Below are 10,476 nucleotides of genomic sequence, written 5' to 3' on the forward strand. Positions count from 1 at the left end.
CCGCGCGTTCGCGCTGCACTTCCCCTTCTGCTGGGTTCCCGCGTCCCCCAGCGCTTCCTGGTGGGTCGGCAGCCGCCGGGCCGGGGGCCTTCCCCCTTCCGGGAGGGCTGGAGGAACGTCTGACCCTACTATTCCCGCGTTTGCACCCCGACCCAAAACGAACCCGAACCCCCGGCGTCCACCCTCGGGGAAGGAGGGCCTCGCCCCGCGCGGCGTTCGCGCTGGGGCCCGTGTCGATGCTCGGTTCCGGGGCTACGTCCGCGCGGTCGCCCCGCGTTTCCAGGGTGCCCATATCGTGCGCCCGAGTTAGCTCACTTCCACGTCCCACCTCCGCTTCCCACGTCCGCGTGTGCAGGAGCCGGGGTTAGAACGGCGTAAGCTCCCTTCGCGGCCGAGCGAGCCTCCCTACGCCCGCCGGACGCCCTGCCCAGTCTCCCCCCGGGGTCCCACCCGGCCCTCCGGTGAAACACGTTGTGCCGGGTACCGCTCTCCCTGGTTTGTTTCGGTGGGGTAACCGGATTTCATTCTGTGTCCTCCATCCCTGCTGATGCTTCTGTTTTTCTGATCGTAGGCTTGAAACTATTCCATATCGAGTACTTTCTCCTAGAGGGTTCTAAAAAAGTTTCATATTCTCTCCCTATCTCCCTCTCTCACAGATGTAACTTGAGAGCTCATTGTTGGGATCATAACGTAGGTTACAGTTGTTTTCCTGCGTATGCTCAGCAGTGTAGAGAGGCCTGAATAATGAGACTGCATTTCTTCTGTTTTTGAAGATTGAAGTGTAAGCCCTCTCAAACAAGGGACCGAGTTGTCATCATTGTAGCCCCTAAACAAAGCTTGTCATTGCAAGGTTTCGCTTACATTAAATCCAACTTAAAAGTCCTAATGATTTCTATACAGTGCAGTACTTCAGGTTATTATCATTATTTTTAGTAAAGGCTGTTTCTTTTTTGCATGTATAGATTTGCAGTTTTATATATTTGTGTATCTGTTCGTTTCTCCCCTTCAGGTGACTCTGACACAGGCCACTTCTATCACATTTTGCATAATATTTTAAAAGAGAATTTCCTGGCTCCCTCTGCTTCAGACACCACTCAGCCACCCCTGTCATTTCCTTGAGGCCTATCAATTTTTTTTTCTGTGTGGAGAACATTTGTTAGGCTTTATTAAAGGTACAGATCTCAGATTTTAGAATCAACAAAGGCCTCCTGTTTATTCATCTTGTCATGGTATGGTAAAAAGAGGCACTAGGAGAATGGAATCTAAAGGTTTTTGTGGTGCTTTAAAGTTAAATAATAATTCAGATAAACCTATGTTTGCAGTGATGCCTTGTGATGATTTTGTGTTAGCTCACATTTTATTGTTTTTAAAAAGAGAATTCTCTTCCTGATTATTATGTCACTATTTTTAAAAAGAAGTATTTATTTAATTTTTATTTATTCATTCATTTATTTTAATTTGACCAGAGAGAGAGAGGGGGCAGTGTGGGTGGGAGGGGGTGAGAAAGCAAACCACTAGGTCCAGGACGCAAACCATGGTTGCTCATGTGGGAGTGTCCAGTGCCTTAACCACGACACACCTCCTGGCCCCCATGTCACTATTAAAAATGATAGAAAAGGTACATCTTAAGTGGATCAATGAAGAAATAATGTAATTTGTGTCTTCTAGGAATTAATAGTACTTTAAACCTAGTTTTTCCAACATTCTTTGGGGGAAGTAAGGTATACATTTTCATTGGAGACCCCACATGCTTCAGATTCTTTGAGAGTTAGTTCAGATGTATGGAATAGAAGACCACCACATCCATACAGCAAATTTATACACTGATGTCTGCTTTCTAGTTTTGTTTCTTGAAATTTGAACTCTTAATCTATGGCCAGTTTTCTTTAGCTCTTCTTCAGTTGTAATATACTATAATTTTTTAAAATAACTTTTTTCTTTTTAAATAGTTTCTTCCATGAGCAAGAAAGTGAGAGAAATGAGGTGGGAGTACCCTCAACAGGGTCTTCATGTTGTAATCCATCCATGGCTTCAACTGGCCCCAGATCATGGGTGTGCTTGTGCCTGGATTGTTCTGAGAGGTCCCTGGACACAAAACTGGAACCTTCCTTGTGGGTCTCTCTCAGAATGTCGCAGTACTGCTGCATGACTGCTGGGCTCCTGTCTTTTACTTCTTTTAAGTTTATTCTGAGGGCATCCCAACAGGATCATCAGGCCATGATCCACAGCTGAGATGGTTTCAGATGACAGGCACGCCTTGTGCTCAAGGAGGTCCTGGGACACAAACCAGAGCCTTTTCCATGTGGTCCAGTTGCATTACTACTGTGCCACCATCTGGCCCCAGTATACTGTAATGTTTTTAAAGACCTGGTTAAAGCAAGTAGGCCTTCTCCCTCATTATTTGCTTTCTTTTTTTTTTTTTTTTTATGTTCTGGTGTCATTAATTGTGTTTCTTTGATGTGTGGAATTGTGAATTCTTAGCTATATCATGCTTGACTTCCGCTTTCATTTTTGGTGTGCCTATCCTGTTAAATTGGGATGAATGAATAATGTTGGTCATGGATCAGGGGTGAGTTGTCAGAACTGATTAAATCAGATTAGTTGAAGTTTAGGTCATTATAAAATGTTGAGGTCAGGTGTCTATATTTTGTCTAAATTTCGTATATAATTTCATATGTAATTTTGAAAAGGCTGGTATGATATATGAGCTCTGATTTCAGAGCTTCTCAGTTTTGATAGTCTTAGATGTCTCACCTAGATATCATTGATATTCTGGCCAGATAATTCTTTCCTGTCCTGTGTAGTGTAGGGTATTCCGTGGTATCTCTGCCCTCTACATACTATTAGGTTGTTGGGAAAGGCATGATGTATTTTTCTGGTTTTCTATGCAAAATTATGGCATGATTTTCCTGACAACCTGGTGAATGCCAAGAGTCCTGCTCTTCTAACTCCCTGGTAATGAGGACCAAAAATGTTGCCAGATATTGCCAGATGTGCTCTGAGGTGCAAAACCTGGTTGAAAACCACTGCATTAATTCAACAAATAGTGCCCTATGGAAACTATTTACATTTTTGCCATACTGTGTGCTGGTCAGATCATTATTTACATAGTTCAGATCTAGCTGTCACACTTCAGTAACCAGTATCAGTGATGAAGGATTCATGCTACATCCAGAGAATTTTATTGAAGTTACTGGCTGAGTTGTTTAGCAAATCTTATGGGGGAAGACAGTAGCTTTCTTTCCAAATACTTGTGGTTGTCATAAGAAAGGTTGGAGTGGTTTTATGTGGTCATCACAGGTAGAACTGCCGATGGGTAGTGATACTGTGGAGCAGTGATTCTCAGTGTGTTTTGTGGATTCTTGGCAGTGGGTAAGAGATCCTTTCAGGGGGTTCATAATACTCAGATTACTGAGATGTTACGTCTTTTTTTTTTTTTTTTTTATTCTGTTGACACTTTCATGGATGATATAAAAGCAATGGTAAATGGGCCAGCAGGTGGCATAGTGGTTAAGGTGCTGGACTCCCACATGGCCTGGCCAACTATGGTTTGAACCCTGGATCCGCAGGTTGCAACTCAAGCTGGGCACGTGTGTGTACTTCCCCAAGGACCCAGGAGGAGAATGGAGGAGAAGGGATTGCGGTGTGGCCATCTGTCTTTGGAGTGATTTCTCACTTTCCCTCTCACAGTCTCTCTCTCTCTCTGATGAGTGACAAAAACCTAAAGAAAAAGCAATGATAAGTAATGTAGCTTGTACCTTAGGAACTCTCTCCAGGCAGAAGACCCCCATATAGTACTTAGGCATTTTATTTCTTTACCCCTACATACTCACAGTTAAGAGAGTTCTTGGTCCAGCTGTGGTGGTAGTACTTGAGAGGCTGGAAGCTGCATAGGAGGCACCTGTTTGGTTCCTGGGCCAACCTAATTGGAAGGTGGGGGTAGGAAGTTTGCAACATGGTGAGTCCCTGTCAAAAATACTATTTCTGGGTACCAGCAGTTAGCATAATGGCTATGTCGCTGGACTCCCATGTAGTCGACCGCGGTTCGTGTCCCAGACCCGGTGGCTTAAAACTCATGCTGGGCACGTCGAGCACGTGTGCGTGTGTGCCCAAGATCCCGAGAGGATAATGGAGAAGGGATTGCGGTGTGGCCATCCCCCCTAGGGGATGATTTCTTGCTTTCTGTCTCTCTGTCTCTCTCTCTCTCTGTCTTTCTGGCAAGCACATGCCCCCTATAGCAAAAAAACTCTCAAAAAAAAAAAACCTAGGAAAAAAAAAGTTACTTTTATTAAATTTTGAGTTTTATCTTTTTCATATGTTCAGACTGTGGAACTATATAAAGGTGCATACTGAAAAGTAAAATGATGGTTTTGAGTAAGAACAAGTTCAAATGTATAAAATGGAAGACTTGTCTGATTTGATCTGTGAGCTAAACTGGTGCTTTTTTCCCCCATAGAGCTCCATTTTTATCTGAAAAAACAAGTGATGAACTGTGGATATTCATACTTGAGTATTTAGCAGGCATTTATTTGAGAATGAAGTGAGCCTGTCATTTCAAGGAAAGCAACTTCACAGTATTTGTGGCCTGTGAAAAATTTGAACTTTCAAGCAAAAATTAGAATCTTTGGAAAGCTTGTTTCTGCCATTGTGACAGCTTCCAAATACTTAAAGATATTTCTGATGAGGTTGGTGGTGATATTAAAAAATATATTGTTTTTTTATGTTGTAGCGATGTGTATTAATTGGAAGATAGGCATAATCCAGTGAATCCGTATTTTCTGTATGACCAATTGTAATGTAATAAGATCATGTTGGAAATAGGTACATTTAGAGTGCAAGATAGACCACATTTTAATACAACGAATTACAAAGGGTTTATTGATAAAGTTTTAGCTTTTCTTTTCTTCTTGAAGTTTGCTATAGGACAGGTGTGCTTTCCAGAAAAAGAGAGAGAGAGAGAGATTGATCACCTCCCACCCCCAGGGAATGGTCACACTGCAATTCCTTCTCCTCGTGAGATTTTGAGCATACGGACATAGATACCTGTGCGATTTGGGCAGCGTGATTTTCAAGCTGTAGGGCCCAGGACTTGAACTGAGCAGTTGGCTGTGTGGGATCCAACCGCCTTAACTGCCACATCATCTGGCTGACCTGATAAAGTTTCAGCTTTCATATGGTAACTGATCTTTGAGAAACTACCACTTGTGACACTGGGTGTGGTGGTTGTGTGCCTGTTATGCCAGTGACTCAAGAAGCTGAGATAAGAAAATTGTTACAGAGAGACTCTATTAAAAAAGAAGAAAAAAAGAAAACTATCACTTTTGCAGTTCTGGTATAGTATCAAAGGACTATTTACAAAATTTTCTATAGAGTGTGTGCACTTGGCAAGGATGGAGAAGAGAGAGAGAGAGTGAGAAAGTAAAGCACTCCATGGGGGGATTGCCATGTTGCAGTCTCCTACTCCATTCTCTTCTTGGGATTTTGGATACGTATGTGCACACGTGCTTGTTGTGTTCCTCAAGCTGCAGGGTGGGGGACTTAAACATAGGACCATGTGGGGATCTAACCACCACGCCACTGCCTGACCTGACTATGCATAATTACTTGAAAATACTCCTCTTTTCTAGTTATAATGTCAATTTATTAGTTATTTCTTCACCACTGCACACTTACAGTTTTAAAGAAAGGTCTTTGACCCATCCATAGTGGTACACAGGTAGTTCTGGATTTTCTTAGTATGCTCCAACCAGATCAATTTATCACAATAGATTGGATGGGAAAGCAGATACGAGAATCCAGCCATCTTTGGTTTAGGCAGAATTAAAGAGATCTAGGAAAATGTGAAAGAATGCTATTTTTATTAATTTTTTTGTTTTAGAAAATGTTACTGTATTACAAAAATTTAACAATGTAATGGAATTTTTGTTATTTAATGAGTAAATACTTTATATAATTTGTAAGATGAAAGCCTCCTGATTTGATAACTTTTAAAAGTGTTTTGGCTCATAAGAATACTACATTCTTCGGTTAAGTCAGCATGAAGTTAAAATTACATTTCAGTTTCACCTTCAGTTGTATCTAGAAAAGTTTATAAAAGCTAATTTTGGGGACCAGGAGGTGGTGTGGTGGTTAAGGTGCTGAACTCAAGCTGCGTTCAGCCATGTGGGGGACTTGGTGGCTTGCTTTCCTACGTTCCCTTTCTCTCTCTGTCTCTCTCTGATGACAATAGCAAATTAAAAACAAAAATAATTATTTAGAAACAGCTAATTTCAGAGCTTTCCTAGTCATTTGGATTTTTTTTTTTTTTGGGAGAGGTTTTTGCTATAGGGCACGTGCGCTCGCCAGACAGACAGAGACAGAGAGACAGAAAGCGAGAAATCACCCCCCAGGGGGGATGGTCACACCGCAATCCCTTCTCCTCTCGGGATCCTGGGCACACACGCACACACACCCGGCGTGAGTTTTAAGCCACCGGGTTCGAGACGCGAACCGCGGTCGACTACGTTGGAGTCCAGCGACATAGCCATTACACTAACTGCTGGTTCCCAGTCATTTGGATTTTTAATCATTTCTATTTGGTGGGGTTGGTATCTCTTTTAGTCTATTAATATATGTTCAGTATTCTCATTACCTAATAATGGCTTTTGTCTTTTAATCATTTATTTATTTACTCTTTGTTGTGACTTTCAAACCTCCGGGTCTAGGACTCCAACCATGCTTGGCCATTTGGGAATCCAGCACCTCAGCCACCATGCCACTTGCTGGCCTTTTGTTGGAAAAGTCATGACATATGTTTTCCTATGAAAAAAAAGTATCATGACTTTCCTGATGATGGTCCAATATATAGGAAATTTACCAATATATAGGCCACCTGCTGGCCTAATGGCTTTTAAGTAAATGTACAGGATGTGTCCTGTGGTCTGGTGGTTAAGGACACTAGATCCCATGTGGCCATCTGAGTAGTTTGAATGCTGGCACTATGGTTTATAAAACGGGCTGGGTGGGACCAGCAAGTGGTGTGGTGTTTAAGGCTCTGAACTTCCACATGACCAACTACAGTTCAAGTCCTGACCTGGCAGTTTGAAAGTCACACTGGGTGCCTGTGCATGCATGAGTGCCCAAAATCCCAGGAGAGGAGAAGGGATTGCAACCAGTGGGTTTTTTCTCACTTTTCCTCTGTGTCTCTGGCAAGTGCATGCGCCCTATGGCAAAAGCCTTTAAAACAAAACAAAACAAAACCAAACCTCTCTGGGTATGTATATGCCAAATTTCTGACAAGGTGAAGGGATTGTGGTGTGACCATGCCTCATTGGGTTTGTTTTCACTTTCTTCATCTTTCTGTCTCTGTCTCTCTCCAGCACGCATGTGCCCTCTGGCAAAACCGAAATACAAGTATATAATCTCAGTTTATGATTTATGAAGTAGCGGCTTTGCCAAGAGGCTCTGGTTCCCCTTAAAGAAGGTTAAATTGAGACTCAGAGTCCTATGACCAAGGGCTTAAAGGTGCTAAATTGTAAATTGGGCCTTAAATCAGCTTTGGATCCTATCTCTGGAAGACTGTTCATTTGGAGTCTGTTGCCATGTTTTAAGTAGATTTAAACTATTTTCCAAGTCAAGTTTTTGTGTAGAACATTTATATCTCACATTTACTGGTAAATTTCCTATATATTGGATCATCATTGGGGAAGTCATGATTTTTTTTTTTTTCTATAGGGCGTGCGCACTTGCCAAGAAAGACAGAGAGACAGAGAGATGGAAAGCGAGAAATCACCCCCCAGGAGGGATGGCCACACCGCAATCTCTTCTCCTCTCTCCTCTCGGGATCTTAGGCACGCATGCACATGCACCTGGCATGAGTTTAAGCCACTGGGTCCAGGACTCAAACCGTGGTCGACTACATGGGAGTCCAGTGACATAGCCATTACGCTAACTGCTGGTCCCATGATGCATTTTTTTCATAGGAAAACAAACAAAAAAAACCATTGTGACTTTTCTGACAACCCAGTAGATTCTTACATTTTTATGGCATTTAGAAATAGTTTTTGGGTTAAGAATAGTGTTCCTGTCATTTTGGTCATCAGAAATACTTAAATTGTATTTCTTGGAGTTAATGTATATCATACTATAATTTATTATTAAAGGATTATTTTGGGGCCATCAAGTGTTATGGTGGTTAAGGCAGCTGAACTTTCACATGGCCAACCACAGTTTGAGTCCCAGACCTGGCAGCTTGCTTTCCCCCCGCGAAACCTCTCTTCCTACCCCCAAATTAAAATAAATAAATAACTTAAAAACCCACAAAACATTACATTTTGTTTATTCATGATAGAGAATATGTGGACATGACAGAGAGAGAGAGACAAGAGAGACAAACACTTTGCAGGGTCTGATCCAATGCAGTTCCCTTTCTTAGATTGTTGGATGTTGGATCCTGGCCATCTGAGTACATGCCGGGCTGACCAGCCCAGGATTCAAACCTGTAGTAGTCAAGTTCCAGGATCTAGCTTTTCTCAAGCAGCACTTTACTACCGTTTCATGTAGTCAGCTTGATTTAATATATTTGACTATTTTTTCTGATTCTTTGTATTTTATGATCTTTATACGTTTTAAAGTTCTTTAGTTCTTTATTTACAATTGTTCATTTTCTTTCTTTTTTCTTTTTTTAAAGAATTATTTTATTTAACTGTTTTTATTTGTTTGTTTTAATTTTGACCAGAGAAGGACAGAGTGAGAGACAGAGAAAGTGAGAAAGGAAGCCATCAGGTGCGGGACTCAAACGAAGGTTGACCATGTGGGAGTCCCATGCCCTTAACCACTATGCCACCTATGTGGGCCCCATTTTCAAGTTGTATTTGACAGGTTGATTAATAAACTATTTGTTTGTTTTCTAACTTCTCCCAGCTAGTCAACAAAACAAAGGTAAGGGAAGTACTCTTATTTTGGAAGGGAGCAAAGATGATCTGGTCAGTGTAGTAATGAATAATTACCTTTTCCCTGCATAATTAACCTTGAGTTTTCAAAGTTTGGCCTCGGGCTTCATCATACATTATTCCCCTTAAGCATTACGTCACCTTGTGTTTCTGTCCATGCTGCCTTTTACTAAGTATTGGCTGGGTAGTGTAGTCCACCTGTAATACATTTTAAAGAAAATACTTGTGTTCTGAAGATGTTTAGTTCTACATACACAGAACATGTTCTGATAGGCAGGCCAACTAGTCATTCTTAGAATAATTTCTTAGTGAGCAAATACATATGGTTGCCACTAAGCTACCCTCATTATTTGCTAAACCCATTGTGAAAGAGGAGATTCTGTTGTTTCTGCTAAGAATTAATACTTACCATGTGTTGAGATGCTTTAGATTCTTTACTCTTTTTCTGTCCCTGTCTCTTTTCCTTGCTTAACCCAGAGGAACACATTATGCTTAAAATTTTAAACAGCAAATTATACAGTAGTGAGTTGGTTATGTTAAATAAGTCATTGTAGTTTATCTGATTGCTCCAAATGAAGACTATAAATCAAGTTAAGGTTTTAGTTCTATCTTTGTTATAGAAACGATAAAGCATTTTCTATTGGATGATGTGAGCTATAAATTATAAGGCAGTTGACCCTGTTAACAGTGTGGTCACATCTAATTAATGTGACCCATATCAGGAATCAGGCTTCATCAACAGTCTGATCTTTAATACATTTGGATACAAAATAATCAATTATTAATTATTTGGGAAGGGCCAGCTCCTTGAAATGGTAGTTAAGGGAGCCAGATTCCATATGGGCAATTCTGTTTTGAGTCCTATCTCCAATGGCTTGACAAACATGCTAGTGTTTATGTATGCATACCTCAAATCCCAAGTGGATTGAAAAATGGAAGAGAAGGGATTGCAGTGTGACCATGTCTCACTGGGTGGTACTTTCTCCTTTTCTCTTTCTGTCTTGGATCTCTTTGGCAAGTGCATGCACCCTGTGGCAGAAACTTAAATAAAAAATAATTATTTGGAAAATATCATTGGTGATGTGATGATGTTCTTGCCCTTTCTTCTTAATCATCTACTGAACTGCCCCTCTCTTCATTCTGTTCCAGTCATAGTGCACACCTCTCTAACCTCCTTCTGGTACAGCCATGATTCTTTGTTTCTTTGATATCTCTTTCAAGTGTTTACTTGCATTTATTTGTTTAAGGATCTGAATCCCTCAACTGAACTTGAGATTGTCATTGAGAACAGAGACTACATCTTAAAACAGAGAACAGAGAATGCACCTTGCCAATTCTGATTTTCGCATTGTCTTTGATACATATATTGAGAGTTACATTAATTTAGTCCAATAAGTACTATATTTGCTCACAAAAAATAGATAAAAAGAGCTTTTAGGAATATTAGGTTGATGTTTGATCATCTTAGCTGTCATAACAGTTTCTGGATCTGTGGGATTGCTTTGGGTTTACTTTTTTTTTTTTTTTTTAGAGGTTTTTGCTATAG

At 40.9% G+C, this 10,476-nt stretch overlaps 1 protein-coding gene across 1 annotated transcript in view; it reads left to right on the forward strand.

Annotated features, from left to right (window-relative positions):
- The first annotated feature begins 4,490 nt into the window (after nucleotides 1–4,490).
- PAPOLA (poly(A) polymerase alpha) overlaps nucleotides 4,491–10,476 on the forward strand; it is a 74,492-nt gene continuing 68,506 nt past the window's right edge. The window contains exon 1 of the mRNA XM_006159971.3: nucleotides 4,491–4,685. Coding sequence (XP_006160033.1) covers nucleotides 4,681–4,685 — 5 coding nt within the window. The 5' untranslated portion in view covers nucleotides 4,491–4,680. The remainder of the gene's footprint in view (nucleotides 4,686–10,476) is intronic.

This window comes from Tupaia chinensis, unplaced genomic scaffold, assembly GCF_000334495.1.
Source record: "Tupaia chinensis unplaced genomic scaffold, TupChi_1.0 Scaffold000671_1, whole genome shotgun sequence".
NCBI classification, from domain to species: domain Eukaryota; kingdom Metazoa; phylum Chordata; class Mammalia; order Scandentia; family Tupaiidae; genus Tupaia; species Tupaia belangeri.